At 52.7% G+C, this 14600-nt stretch overlaps 5 protein-coding genes across 5 annotated transcripts; 2 read left to right on the top strand and 3 right to left on the bottom strand.

The window, feature by feature from the left end:
* Positions 1-1043: 1043 nt before the first annotated feature.
* A1O3_05557 (uncharacterized protein) lies at positions 1044-2480 on the bottom strand (the record flags this gene model as incomplete). The annotated part of the gene is made up of 3 exons (XM_007735677.1): positions 1044-1447; positions 1555-2065; positions 2118-2480. 3 exons carry the CDS (start codon positions 2478-2480, stop codon positions 1044-1046), a joined length of 1278 nt encoding a protein of 425 aa, XP_007733867.1.
* Positions 2481-4155: 1675 nt separating this feature from the next.
* On the bottom strand, positions 4156-4737 carry A1O3_05558 (uncharacterized protein; the record flags this gene model as incomplete). Its single annotated transcript, XM_007735678.1, has 1 exon — positions 4156-4737. One exon carries the CDS (start codon positions 4735-4737, stop codon positions 4156-4158), a length of 582 nt encoding a protein of 193 aa, XP_007733868.1.
* Positions 4738-6099: 1362 nt separating this feature from the next.
* Positions 6100-6816, bottom strand: A1O3_05559 (ubiquinone biosynthesis monooxygenase Coq7; the record flags this gene model as incomplete). Its single annotated transcript, XM_007735679.1, has 1 exon — positions 6100-6816. One exon carries the CDS (start codon positions 6814-6816, stop codon positions 6100-6102), a length of 717 nt encoding a protein of 238 aa, XP_007733869.1.
* Positions 6817-8001: 1185 nt separating this feature from the next.
* On the top strand, positions 8002-9892 carry A1O3_05560 (uncharacterized protein; the record flags this gene model as incomplete). The annotated part of the gene is made up of 2 exons (XM_007735680.1): positions 8002-8222; positions 8281-9892. The coding sequence occupies 2 exons, from the start codon at positions 8002-8004 to the stop codon at positions 9890-9892; spliced, it is 1833 nt and encodes a 610-aa protein (XP_007733870.1).
* A 1247-nt stretch (positions 9893-11139) lies between these two features.
* A1O3_05561 (uncharacterized protein) lies at positions 11140-12738 on the top strand (the record flags this gene model as incomplete). The annotated part of the gene is made up of 1 exon (XM_007735681.1): positions 11140-12738. The coding sequence occupies one exon, from the start codon at positions 11140-11142 to the stop codon at positions 12736-12738; it is 1599 nt and encodes a 532-aa protein (XP_007733871.1).
* Positions 12739-14600: the final 1862 nt, after the last annotated feature.

Consider the following 14600-nt stretch of genomic DNA (forward strand, 5'->3'; position numbering starts at 1 on the left):
CTCGGCGAATGTGAATGTCACGATTTTAGACAACTCGCCTCTTGTATCCATCTCATCGATCTCACTTCTCAGGAGGTTCTAGCATCGGGGATTCTTGCAGAGGTAGTAAAATATGGAGCGAAGGGATATTGCCGTGGTGTCACTACTACCTGCAAATCTTGTCAAGACAAGTCAGTTCTCAGGTTCGTGTTTAGGGAGCTGAAGTTCATACATGTTACTGGCTGCGTGAGAGAGCAGTTCGTCGTTGTTCATCACTTCCTCGCCGTCTCGAGACCGCTGGGCCTTCTCAACAAATACCACTGTCGCTATCTGAGCGTGTCAGGGTCTTTCGAACCGTCCATGATCGCGGGGCCAGGTCAACGAGCATCTACCGCGATCTCGAAGCTGCCAGTGGCGGTTCTTTGCGCTGGGTGGGCTTAGGGGCCCGAGGCCAGGTTAGGCGCAGGCAAAATTGTCATCACTTTGGATGGGTGTTATGATGCCGACGCAATGGATGCAACTGGTCTCTGAGAATTGGATTCATGGCCTTGGATCTGCAATCCGAATACTAGTATACCTACCTACCTACATACATACATACATACATACATGTACACATACATGATCGATAAGGCACTGACGGTACTGATGCAGTCTCTCTGTTGGGTTTCTAAGCACTGACGGTAGTCTCTCTGTTCGATTTCTAGGCACTAGTAGCTTTCCATGGTTTCGTGGAAAAAACAGCGGCGAAGAAGAAGAAGAAGAACAAGAAGCCCTCTTCAGTCTCCCTGGATGCTCCTTTGTCGGCGCTGCAGTGGCTGCGTAGAACCTGCTCTGCTAGTGGCCTTTTTGTGGGATGTTGTGGCATGCCATGGTAGGGTAGTTCTAGGAGTGTGTGAAAAGGCCGTTTCCGTCGAAAACCTGCTCGTAGCCTTTTTGCGGGATGTTGTGGCATGCCATGGTAGGGTAGTTCTAGGAGTCGGGAAAGGCCCTTTCCGTCGAAATCAAAGGGTGAAAGGGGGTTCTGCAAGAGGGACCAAGGGTTGTGGCGGAAGGAAAGCGATTCAAGTCTTGTAGTCTGAATGGACGCCCTGAACAGACGGGTCGGGAACCGGCTTATGAATGCGGAGACACCAGAACAGGTAGTCCTCGATGGGGAGGAGGTTCTTCAACACTCCGTTCCATCGTAGGGCAAGCCAGCAGATCAAGGCCCCCACGACGGCATCCAGGATGAAGTGGTTTGCGGTCGCGACAATGGCGACCAGGATCAAAGTTGGGTAGAGAAGGCCAACGACGGTGCAGATCAACTTCGGGAGGGACGGGACGCGAACATTCCAGTAAGCATTTGATCGGCGAAATGGCGGCGGCATGCTCACTCTGTAGGTTCGGGCAGCATGGGCGAGAGGGAGTCGCATGATAGAGACGCCCACCAGTAGCGAATATCCAAAGTGCAGGGAGGGCATTGCGGCTATCACCATTCATTCAGTCAGTCAGTCAGTCGGTTACTTCGTCCGAGCCTCCAAGTTGGCAGGAAGGAAGGAAGGAAAGGAAAGGATAGAGAGATATGTCTCTTACCGAGCTGATTGGTCCATTTCCTCGTGTTGAAGACACTGACGGCACCGTCTCGTGTGTGGATGGTGTCGACGAAATGGAAGGTTCGGGCGAGTTCGCCCAACTCACCAGGCGATTCCGAGTCTCCCAGTAGACGTGGAGGCATGCATGGCCAGCTGCTGAAGACACAAAACGCAAAGAGATTACACAGCGCCAAAGCCCGCCGCCTGGACTCGTAGAGCTCCGGGCCAGCTGCCCGGTCCTGCCGGTCTGGGTTCGACCTGTTCCGCGTGATGGCGAAATAATAGAGGCCAACTAGGAAAGTGATCGTGGCCGGCAAGTGGACGAAACTGTAGATCCGATTGATCCACCACATCCACGGCGGATGCCGGAGGAAGAACTGCTGAATAGACAACTCCCAGAATATATGAAGGCGCTGCTCTAACCTGATGACAGCGAGGGCGTGGCGGCAAGCTGAATCGATGCTTTGGTCGACGAATCTTATGGCCAACTGGCCTCGACCGAACTGGTAGACCTACATGCGTGTTAGTTCTTTGCCTTGGACAGAAAGTAGAGACCAGACTGACACCGTATATGAGGGCCCAGTAGATGATCTCCATGATGAAAGGAAAGCGCACCAGCACTCGGCTGAGGATCCTGGTTTGGAACACGGCCGTGTTTGGCGTCTGAATCGTCTTTTTAAAGCCGAGCAGAGACAGTTCTCGGTGACGCCAAAGCCTTCGTCGTGCAGACGAAGAAGGAAGTGCAAGGGAACCGTCTTCGGCGGTCGGCGAATCCAGTGCCATCTCGGAGCCAACATCCTCCATTAAAGGTTCGTAAGGGAGCTGACTTGATCGTGGTGTCGGAGTCGTGAAGTCTCGGTTGATCCATGCTCCAAGAAAAATGATGAGCGTCCCCAGGGATGGCTCACCTAAGCCTAAAAACCCCATTGTATATCCTTATAAGCCGAAGGTGCCCCCAGCTAGCGATGTTCAGTGTCTGTCACAGGCATTCACCAGCCTTGTCGAAAGACGAAACCCCTGGAAGCAACAGCAACCGCTGTTCGTGTCTAGCAGTGTTCACGGTGCCTTTTGCTCTAAGAAAGGCTCCCTAGGCAGATGTACCAAAGTAATCATCCAATTATATCACTGGTAATAGAACTTCCCAAGTATCGACATGCAAATTAATGTTACCAATCAGTTGGGCGATTCGCTCCGCCAGACGCCGGTCGCCCAAGTACGAAATAACCACAAGAAGGATTGATGCGGAAGGCAGGAGTTTTGCAGGCAGCAAGAATAGCATACAACAACGTAACAGAGCCAGCCAAGGTTGACCTCAGGCTCCTTGACTTCAACGGGGCAGTCAGGGAAGGCCCCCAACGGCCGGATGTCCCGGAAACACTCACCTTTCAGGTTTGTGGCGGTGGCCTCGGGGCAAGCATTGCTTGGTTTGCATCGCCTCAATGGTAAGGCTCCACGGCGAGTGCATATGAGCATGACCAGGGCACACGACAAGTGTACAGAACAGGTAAGGCGAAGACCGGGCGGGAAATCCAACGGCACAGTAAGGCTCCGTACGAGGCTCCATGCCACGTCGTCTGCCACAACACAGGGATCCGTGCGAGTCCGACTGGGCTAGGAGATGAGGCGTCCATAGCAAAACAGGAAAGATCAGGGGATGCGATCCTTGGCTGTTCCGAGGTATGATGGCCATTGGATGGAACCAGCTGAATCCGATCTGACCTGGGGTTTCGGATCCATCGTCCATCCTGTTTGATGTTTGATCGACATGGCCAGTGGCCAGTGGCCACTGCTCAGTGCTGCCTGGATGGGAGCTGGAGAGGGTGCCAGGTGCCAGGTGGTCATAATGCAAGCATAACCCGGACTCGGAAACTGTGCGACCGAAATCATGATGCTGGGTGGCGGTTGATTGCACGTGATCCCTCATCGATGTGACTCGACACAGGCACCAAAGGTGCTGCGGTGCTGCGGTGCTGCCTCTCCCAGACTGAGCCTGCGAGTTGGGGCGGCCAAATCTCAGAAGCAACTCCCCACGAGACGGATCCGACGACCGCCCCATACACCATATCCTGCAATGCCTCACATACAGCATGGATATCAGTATTTCCTGAGGCCGAAAATCTTCACAACTCCATCTTAAGTCGAGGAGGCAGCATGAAGAGGGAACAGGGAACAGGGGAATGCCGTCGATCCATGAACCCTTAAGCCTTAAGGGACCGATAGTAAATGAGGCGAGAAATACATGGCGGACGGGACTTTCCTTCACTTGTCTAAAAAAGAGTCATAGATGGGAACAAGGATGGTGGATATCGAGGACCATACAATCGATCCGGGGGGAGTCACCCTGCTTTCCTGAAGCGCAGCCTTGTGTGAGTGAGTGTGTGAGTGCGTGTGAGTGCGTGTGTTTTGTGCCATGACTCCTTGCTGTCACGTAAGCCTTGTGGCCGACAAGTTGGATACATGCAATGAAGGTGCCCATCTAAGAATGATACAATTGTGTGTACTGATGGTGTGGGTGCTCAAGACCACAACTTTCAAGACGTCCTAATTCCAAGACTCAAAACAACAAAGTCCGACGCCCAAGGTACATTTTAGAGGAAACAGATCAGCTCTGAATCTCGTCCTCGCCCTTGCCAGTCTCGCCATCCATCAAATCGCTTGCCTTACGCCATGCAATGTGCCTCAGGTTATCAAGCTCCTTTTCCTTGTCCATGATTTCTCTCTGTATCTCTCTCAGACTAGGACTGGTGTCCATCTTCTGCTCCAAACCTGCAATCTCTCTTCTTGCGTCTTGATGGATTTCCTTGCTCTTTGTAGCCACTGTCTTCAACACCGCAGTGCACCAGAGGCATGGCGCCCCTTGGGATCTGGGTCTGCCTGCTCCGCCTGGGACGATGGTAGTCTCGGTGGAAGATCGTCGTTGGCGAACAGAAATTGCTGTGGGATGGTTTTCTCCTTCTGCCGGAAGGTTGGATCGGGTGGCAAGGATGTGTTCGAATGTAGCCTGTGTTTCGGATCTGAGGAGGTCTTTCGGATGCTCGACAATGAGGCTGCCACAGCTGAGTCGACCCCAAGGATGCGGTCTGTCACAATGCTGCCACTGGCTTGCACTGCTGGGGTCGAATATCAGAGCAGAGAGTGCTTCTTGATGGGGGTAAGGACAGATGTTCAGCTTGTACCAGCACATGATGATGTTGCCGTTGTTGTATGCTATGAAGGTATGACAGAGGTGAGGAGGGTGGTGCTTGCGAGGAAGGAGGGTTTTGTAATCCTGTTCAGCGCTCAGAGAAGTTACTTATACTCTGATGAGTCAAGCGGTTGATTGATGCTGTGAATGTTTGACCATGTGATGCGGTGGTTGCTTGTATGCTCTCAAACAAGTGAAGATGTCGTTGACATGACAGCGCTGGGGAGCGTAACTGATGCAAATGCCATTCCCCACGGGAAGGCACAACCTTCTCTTAGTCAAAGACCTTTGATCTTCGCGCCTGCGTGTTCTCAAGCTGCTTTGAAACCGTCAGCGAGGCAGCAACGGACATGCTCATCCTTTGTGCTGTTGCCATCTGCGGTTCATTCATCACACCTTTGATCGTCAGCCAGCAGCCATAGAGACACACACTTCCTCACTGAATCTCACGAGACCCTGTCATCAAGAAACAAATTCTCGCAACTACTCCAGCCTCAAATCTTGTGCCAGAAAGTTGCCCCAAGTTGGATAAACCAATCTCCGCTTCAACGACTGGTAAAACACGCAAAATCCTCACCTTCAAAGACCGTTGGAAAGTCAGGCGGCAGCCTGCAGCATCAACAATCTCCCCGGACAAATACCACTCCAACCAAAAAGCTCAACCTCCTTTGCCAGGCAAGCATCCCGGTGCAGTCTCCCGCGTAAAGCGAGCTCGCCTTCACCTGATCTTACCTCACAAATTTGGACGTGCAACACGGTTTCTGCCAAGTCTCACCATGTGTCGCTCAATTAAGACAGTCCATTTTGGTTGCCAGGACAAACATTCGGCGCTGGTTTTGGTTCGTTGCAAAGCGGGATTGGAATACATATTGGGGATGCCAAGCAAAGACGAGTGTAAGGGTGTGTTGGAGGCGGAAGACTGGGTGATGAGCCCATGTCGCTTTTGCAGAGAATACTCGGAGAGCAAGGAGGGGGCAGGGCCGGTGGGCCGCCGTGGGAGGGCCCTCTCCTTGCAGGAGAGAGGGCTCCCAGGAGCGAGGGAGGACGCCTGGTTGAGCTCCTAAGGCGCCGCTTGCTCCTGAAGACAAGGATGCCATCGAAGTGGCCTTCCATGGCAATGACTAGACGAATGAATAAGTACAAACCGTCCAGGGTGTCGATGAAGTTCCAGCGTCCTTAGTGTGTATCGAGCCTCGTCTGTGTTGGTTGAGCCGTGTGCTTGTGATATATTGATGCCTATCAGCGTTGGGCGCGCAGCCTGCCCCTCACACATCGTGTCCTTTATGGCTGGAGGGATAGAACCCTCGCCACGCAACAAAACTTGCTTGTGTTGAATTTGAGGTGTACTTGGTCTTCAAGCTTTCATATTCGCTCACTAATCCAGATGGCGCCTCTGCAGCCATACCGAATGATATCTGTAAGGGGCTCATATGGCTGTGCTTCTTTGGCATCATTTTTCACAGCATGATCTAGATGCTCCAGTTCTTCATCGCGAATCCGTTTAATATCATCGATCAGAACCTTGAGCTCCGGATCAAGCTCCTCGCCCCTTTCTTTCAGCTCTTGCATCCATTTGACCAACTCCCGCACCTGCCCGTTGTAATGGTTCCCAATTTCTGTCTCCACGGCCTCGGTGCATGCCATTGCGGCCTCTCTTCCCATGATGCCAGTCGTCCACCCAAGTACGGTCGCCGCGACCTCCCAGGCCGGATACATAACAGTCGGTCTGATTCGATGCTTTGCAAGAAGCTCGTTAAAGGTCTTGAAATGCCCGGCTTCTTGGTCATACATGTGTTTCATGAGTGGTCGAAGATGTGGATGTGCCTTCACGACGGGCGGTGTCTGCGCGGTGTATATGAGAGTTGCTGCGAGCTCCCCAGCCTGGTTGACGCGTAGGGCGCCATCGAGGAACTTTCTCTGCTCTTCGGAAAGGATCGTTTTGTGGGATTTAGAGTCCTGTTGCGGCTCGGCTGTTGTGCTACTTTGTGAGGATATCCGGCGCAACTGGGGTAGGCCAGGGCGTAGCAACTGTAGGTGTAGAGATTTAACCAGTGCTAAGGAGCTTTTTGAAGCCTGCATGACGGTGCTCTGCCTTTTACCTGAGCCTCCAGGCTTGAAGGCTGAAAAGGAGAATAACTGCGAACTGAATGGGTGGTACAAAGTCGTTGAGGTCACATAGCCGGTCATGTGACCATCCCCGTGTACTGTATTCTAGGTCACATGCGCGCTCACCCAGACTGCGCGATGGAAGATAAATGGCGAGCAGGCACTACACATGACCAGGCTGCGGCTTGATAGACAGACGTTGGCTTTCAATAACTACCTATGCTCACCTCCCTACACATCCGTAAACTCAGCCGTTGACTCACCCCTCGTCTTGGTATCCCTATTTATCCTGTAGCTCTTCTACGCGACCTCTTCTCAGACCACAAGCAATTGGAAGCATTTCGCGAAAACCATTTCTGAGCTCCCTACGGTCGAATCGACCTTTGTCTCTTTATTTCCCCCTCTCTCTCTCGACGGCCCTCCTTGACCTTTCCTCCCACCCGAGTATTAGATAGAGTCCAATTTGGATCCATCCTACTCCTCAATCTGCTCTTGCTGATTATCTGATTGTTGGGCCGTTTGGTTGCGAAGAGGATGAATGGCGAATCGATACCGCTCATGATCCCATCGCATTCCATGAGGAACATGTTGAGCATGGCCCGCATGTGGCGATTCTCGCCGGCCTTGCACGCACCCAGCATGGCATCCGCCTCGTCCAGGAAGCAAGGCCGAGTCGGTCTTAGTCCTTCCCTAGTAGTAGTACTGTAAGGACGTAGTATGAACAAAGATGTATGTGGTGTATGTGCGGAGTCCGTTGTATGCGAATTCCCGCTTAGTCATCCCGGAGACTGCGGCGATGACGGCTGCTGGTTGGCTGCACGGGAGAATCACAATTCAACACCATGGCTTGCTTCACTCCTTTTACCGCAGTTGCTTGTTGTCACCATCGCATTGAAGCTGGCTGTCGGCAGAGTGCATCGATCCCTGACAGTGGTCACTGGGCTTGTGTTGTTGTTCTTGCTTCTTTACTTATAGACTTGGTCCTGGTTCCACGACCGCGACCGCGACCGCGACAGTGGTGTCTTGACCTTTTTTTTGCCGCACCCTGAGCACCATAGCCTCAAGTGTTACTGCGACTCCATATTCACATCTCCCTCGACTCTAGTGAAAAAATCACACGCTGTTTTAAACAGACAGTCACCGCCTTGTTCTGCCATCATGGCCGACCTCGATGCCGAACTTCTTGCACTCGCTGGAGGCGACTCCTCTGGCGAAGACGAGAGTATGCCACCTTCTCCCAAGGAAAAGTCGCCGTCACCATCTCGTTCTAAGAAGCAATCTCGACACTCTCCAGACCTGGATATGGCTCGCAAGGGCATTGCAAAGGCCGTCAAGCGTGCTAAACGTCGCAAGACATATTCCGATGATGAAGACGAAGTGTAAGAATCATCCTTCTTCTACACCTCACCAAATTTTAACATTGTCTCACTGGAATAGATCATCGCTTTCGCAGCATTCAGAATCCGCTTCAATGTCTCAGTCCGATTCCGAAGCCGGCTTCAGCCCAGGAGCTGACAAGCCGATCTTCCCCTTCGAGAAACTTTATTATGACGCCGAAGACAAAGCACGCATTGATGCAAAACCCGAGATAGAGCGAGAAGAGATCTTGGCGCAACGAAGCGAACAGGTGGAACGTCATGAACAAGACCTTACTCTCCGTCGTTTGGTAGCTGCGAGAGCCCGAGAAGAAGCCAAGAACGCAGCAAAGAACAAGCGCAAAGCCAGCGCAGCTGACTTGGAAGACACTCAGCGTAAGAGCACCCGTCAACGCACGAAGGTGGGCGGTGGTCGCGCAGGAGAAGCAAGCAGTGCCATCGAAGCCTACAAGCAGCAACGAGCGGAAAAGGTTCTGCGAGATGAACAGAGAAAGAAGGAAGGACTGACACGAAGAGCGACGTCTCTACGAGACGACTACAGTGATGCAGACGCCGAGGGGGAGAGCGACAATGACTATGACGACCACAAATACAAGAAACGCTCACCAACGCCTCCAAAAGACGAGCCCATTGCCGAACTCGCTGATATTCAGAGAGCTCGTGTTGGTCGTGACAACTTTGCACAAGTATGCTACACCCCAGGATTTCAAGAGGCCATTACAGACTGCTACGCGCGAGTGTGCCTCGGCCCTGGTCGCACTCCTGGTGTCAACGAATACCGCCTCTGTCTGATCAAGGGATTTACCAAGGGTAGACCATACGCGATGATCGGCTCCAACGGCAGACCATTCCCTGTTGACATGTACATCATCGCTGCGCATGGCAAGGCTGAAAGACCGTGGTCTTTCCTCGAATGTTCAATGTCCAAATTCACCGACGACGAATGGCGTCGATATCGGACGGTTTTGGCCAACGAGGACATCAAGCTACCAACCAGACGATTCATCAACAGTAAACTCGATGGGATCAACCGCCTGTTGGCACATCGATTCACTGAAGCGGAGATCTCGGAAAAAATCAAGGTCCAGAATGACCTGATCGAGAAGGTCACGAGAGCCCAGGAGAAGGAAGACCTCAAAGAAAAGATTAATCAAGCTCTGAGCGACGGCAATGACGACCTTGCAAACGAACTTGAGAATCAGCTGGCGAATATCGTTCCGATGAAACTGGCCTATGGTACTAGCTTGTCTCGCGCCAACTCTAGCTATGTGAACCCAGATCAAGAACGTCTGGCCGAGTTGAATCGACGAAACCAGAGACTGAATGCAGAAAACGTTCGGAAGGCCCAGCTTGCAGAAATGAGAGCAAGAAAGTCGAAGAAACATCTGGCTCCAGGTGTCGATGAGCTGTTCGAAGGAGGAAGCGATATCAGCCGGACTGGTACCCCTGCCAACGGTGCCGGCACGCCCAAAGTGGCTGCAAGCATATCACGAGCCGGAACACCAAACGCCACCAATCTCTCCAATGGTGCTGCCAAGAACTCGACTCCTTTGCTTAATGCCACTGTGTTAAAGCCGGCTGAAAAGAAGAGAGGCCTACCTGTCATTCGGAAGGCACCGTTGGATGATGAGATACTGGCCAACATGGATCTGGGAATTGACATCGATATTTAAGCAAAAGTCGATGGTTGGGTTTCCTTGGAAATGGAACTTCCGGTACTGTTATCCCACTTGCGGTGTCACACGAATTGTCCAGGACTTGCTCTAGCTAAGACATGCTCATTGTGGGATGGGATGCCACTGAACAAGACTTGTATGATGTGAGGAAAACGGTGGGCTGAACACTGAACAAGACTTGTATGATTGAGGAAAGGCGATGGGCTGGAAAAATGACCGATTCGTAAAATGAAAGATTGAAAGATTGCCGTTCCATTCCTGCCCTTCCCCAACTCTGAACACACTCCTTTCTTCGGATTTACGAAGATGATGATGGTGTTTTGCTTCCCTCTTCATGCTGTGACCATCTCAGCCCTTAATTGTCTGTCTTGACAGTGCTGCTCTCACTCGCCACTTTTCATCGTATGCAGATGACCTTTTCTGTGGCATCTTCCCATGTCCTCCACTACCAGAAGACCATCACCGTGGACGTCCTGATCCCATAGCCTCCTCTGTTCGTCCTTTCCTGTCCAATTGCTACTATGCTACGATAGAACGAGCTCCTCTAGTGTTGGCATTGTGGCTGGAAGTGGAAGTGAAAGCTTCTAAAGTGTCAGGACTGTGTGTTAAGACAAACGCAAACGCGCCCCAGAACGGACAAGCAGTCTAATTGACGGCATTCAGGCTGGCTTGACTTCCTTCACCGTTGTCTAATCTCATTGTCCTAAATTCAGCCTCGGGCTGTAAGGGTCTTCGACAAAAGCAGCATCTGCGACGACGACGACGACGACGACGTCTAGAGTCAACAAGATCGAGTAAGTCTTTACTTCATTTCCCATCGAGTAAGTCTTTGCCTCAGTTCCCATCGCATCTCTTACAACAATCAACTTGCCCCATACGGCCTCATAGCAACTCAGGCGACCATCAATCTCATCTCACTCTCACTCTGGCTCTCACTCTCACTCTCACTCTCACTCTCGCTCTCACTCTCGCTCTCACTCTCGCTCTCACTCTCGCTCTCACTCTCGCTCTCACTCTCGCTCTCACTCTCTCTCTCACTCTCGCTCTATTGACAAAGTCCTAGCTAAAGACCGTTGACAAAGTCCTAGCTGAAGACCGAAATGTGTCTCTACAACATCCTCCCTTGTCCCTGTCCGGACAAGGCCAAACTGTCGCAGATCCTCTCGCACCAGCGGCCTCGGAACGTCTCGGTCATCCTGTCGCCATGTAAATGGCACGACTACAGTGGTCCCTCCGCTGGTGGAATGAGCAGCACATCAAGCTTTCCCACGAACAAATTCAAGATCAAGAACGAGAAGGAGAAAGAGGACGAGGAGGAACAAGAAAAGTCAAACATCCCCACAAGCGACGCCATCTGTCCCTACATTGTCGTTCGGCACGATCGCAGTCCATTGCCCGAGGCTAAGAGGAGAGGTATCTACGACGCTATGGCCCAGGAGCGCGTGCTCGACAGGGGCTGTGCCGACTGTTGGGATTTGATTTGCAGGCAAGGGCAAGGCCGGCTCGTTGACAGAAACACCGCGTCCCTGGGGCCCAGGCGAGACGGCACCGGTGGCGCTGGGGAAGAGAATCTGCTCATGACAATGTGGATGGAGACGTTGACTGAGACCGACGACTTGACTGAGAACGACGAGAACGACGAGACCGACGAGAACGACATCAAGATCGAGATCATGGATGATATTGAAATCGTCAAAGTGGTCACCGTCAACGCCAGATCGGCAACTCCCTCAAGCTCAAATCATCCCGGACCGCGTGGTGCAGAGCCTCGACCACTGCGCCCGATCGTGTCTATCATAGCAGGGAGGTCTGCGTCGACGTCGACGCCCACGCCGCCCCCGCCGTCATCAACAAGTTCAACATCCTCGTTCACCGCTGCCTCCACGCCGCCGTCAATGCTGCGCAGCAGCCAAGCAGGTGGTGACAGTGACAGTGACATTGACATTGATGGCGATGGCGATGGCGATGGCGAGGTCGAGGTCACAGGTGAATCGAGTCGCCGGATCCCACCTGGTGCAAATCACTTTTCGCGTGCTTCACGTTTTGGTTCGGATTCTCCATTCTCAGGCCGCTCTTCTGCCAGGGACGCGATCAGAAAGCATGACGCAGCCATCGACGCTTCGCTCGCGGATCAGCTGGGTCGTGCGAAGTCTAGGGCGTCACGCATTGGGGAAGCCTCAACATCAACAGAGTACTTTGCGCAAGGGACACTCATGCCTACTGGTTCTGGTTCTGTAGGGACATATGCCTCTGCTGCGACTAGGCCAACAGGTCCGAGAGCGACGCAGAATCAACCCCCAAATCGCTGCGAATTAACAGCAGTTCATGGCGAATCGAGCAACGGTTCAGCTGGTTGGATCGGGCGTCCAGAGGATCCAGAACAGGGACGGGACTCGACAGTTCATCAACATGTCCGAGATGCGTTCTATAGCCTTCGCATAGCCGTTCGACGACAGACGCATCCACAGAACAATGCCATCAGACACGAGTCAGATGATGGCGATGACGACGGCAATGGGAAAAAGCCCATGAAAGAGGAGGCGGAAGATGAGCGGGAGATGGTCGCCGGCGTACGGGACGGTTCTTATCAGCGGGCTGTGCGGAGCTTCTTCCAAGTTGAAAAAGATGTGCTGATTGCTCCGGCGCCCCCATGGCGAAGCCTCTCGCTCCTTGGTCAAGACCAGGAGCTCGAGATGTTAAGAGAAGATGTTCGACGCCTTAGGGATGAGAAAGCCGCCTTGATGGATCGAGTGGTGGCCTTACTAGAGGAGAAAGCAGCACAGGCGCGCAGAGAGGGCGAATTGATGAGAAGGATGGAGGAACGTGACCAGTATCTTGAATGAGCCGAGCCTGAGAGCAAGGGCAGGAAGGGCCCGGACAAGGGCAACACCAAGGTCGAGATCAGGACAGTCTTCATGGCCACGACCATGACCATTGCCCAGACCGTGGCCATGAACCCGGTTCCTTGTCAGGGTCAAGCAAGGAGAAGGGAACGGGGAAGCAAGGGAGACGACCAAGGTGGCTTTGATGAAGCAACATGTTCTTCCATGAGGGGCCCTAGGGCTTAGGCTGAGCTGGAGCTGTCACATACAGTACGTCCCAGCTTCGCTCGACAGTACAAGTACATTGCTGCGTGTGGGTCAGTGCTCGACGTGCAGGACGAGCCCAAAAACTAGCTGAGATATCGCTGGGGACATGAAGGATATGATAACGCTTGGACGATGGCCCTTGAATCAAGTAAATTCATAGGTCTACTGCTTAGTTTAGTAGGGCAGCTGGGGTTTCAACTGGCCGAGTGTATGGGTGTGTGGGTGTGGTAAACGACGAGGAAAGAACCGAGAATAAACATACCGAACGCCTGGCTAGTAACACCTGTGTAGCGAGGCTCTCAAGGTTGGGCACAAGACGTCGTTCGCTATGCTGTACATACCGTTTGATATTTGCTTGACCGGATACAATGGGTAGTGAGAGGATGTCGTCTGGCGTCGGGGAAAGACCTCAGTCTTTTCCTGATTGGAATCGACCGCTGTTGCAAACAACAGCCGTTGTGAGAAGCTCGGCAGCCCACAAGCTGAGGACATGTATGTGAGGGAAAGGAAGGATCGTCTGGAGGATTCAGAGGGATCCTTGCTGCTGCTACCAGGAGGTGCCAGGGTATCGCTGTATCATTCATGAGTCTAGGAAGCCGAGGACGATCAGAATACCACGGAGCGGCCAACAGCGGCCATCCGCCGGTCGGAATCCGATTCATCCTTCGCGCATGTCTAGGCCGTAAGTTGAAAGACGCGGTTAGGTATTCCGCAGGCTTCTCCCGTTGGCAGGTGGAAGAAGACATAGCCCGCTCTAAGAGGTCGTCTCTGGGGTTGTACCGCTATGGCGACGCTGCACACTTGAGGTGTCCACAGCTTGGAGGAAATGATAGGATGTGTCGGATTCTTCCGATCGGTGCATTTCGCGGAGCATGGCCAACGCCGACCAGCCGTACGTCCAGGCAAGATTATGGACCATTGCAGTGAACTCTCTCGGCTCATGAGGAGATTTGTCTTTTCCCTCCACGCCAGAAGGAAGGGGGTGTCTCGATAGGTAAACTGACCTCACCAAATCCACCAAACCGGCGGTACCACTGCTTCAGCAAAAGGAAGCACCAGTCTCGATATGACGCAGTATCAATGGTCAGAACGTAGACGACTGATCAACGACGGGCCTAAGCCTGGCGAACCAGAACGTGGAAGAATGACGAGATAATGCAACTAGCATCCAGGCCAAGCGGCCGACACGGTGTATCTCTTGAGAACGCGGCTACAGAAACAAGCTACCAATGCAGACATGCGGCATGGACAGCGGTGGTTGCACTAGAGCTCCATCAACAAGTATTTGCACGACGTACTTGAGTCAAAGCTGGTAGTAGTCATATGCAGTAGGGCAGGTTGGCGTCTCCGAAGGATTCGTCGTGCATTCGAGGAACGCAGAATGCCTAATCAGAAGTAGCTGTCGGTTGACCAAGCGAGAAGTCTGGGGCCAAATAGTGATGCATGCAACCATCCGAGGATCCATTTCCAACTCGCAACACGAAAAGAGAGGGACTGCAGGTTGCCGCCCAAATTTTGAGCTGATGGACTGAAGGATGTTGGAAGTTGAAACTGCAAAGTCAGATATCTTTTGAACCAAGTTCACGAGATCAATTCGTGGAGTCACACAGCAGAGG

Source organism: Capronia epimyces (genome assembly GCF_000585565.1).
Source record: "Capronia epimyces CBS 606.96 chromosome Unknown aczIQ-supercont1.4, whole genome shotgun sequence".
Taxonomy (NCBI): Eukaryota; Fungi; Ascomycota; class Eurotiomycetes; order Chaetothyriales; family Herpotrichiellaceae; genus Capronia; species Capronia epimyces.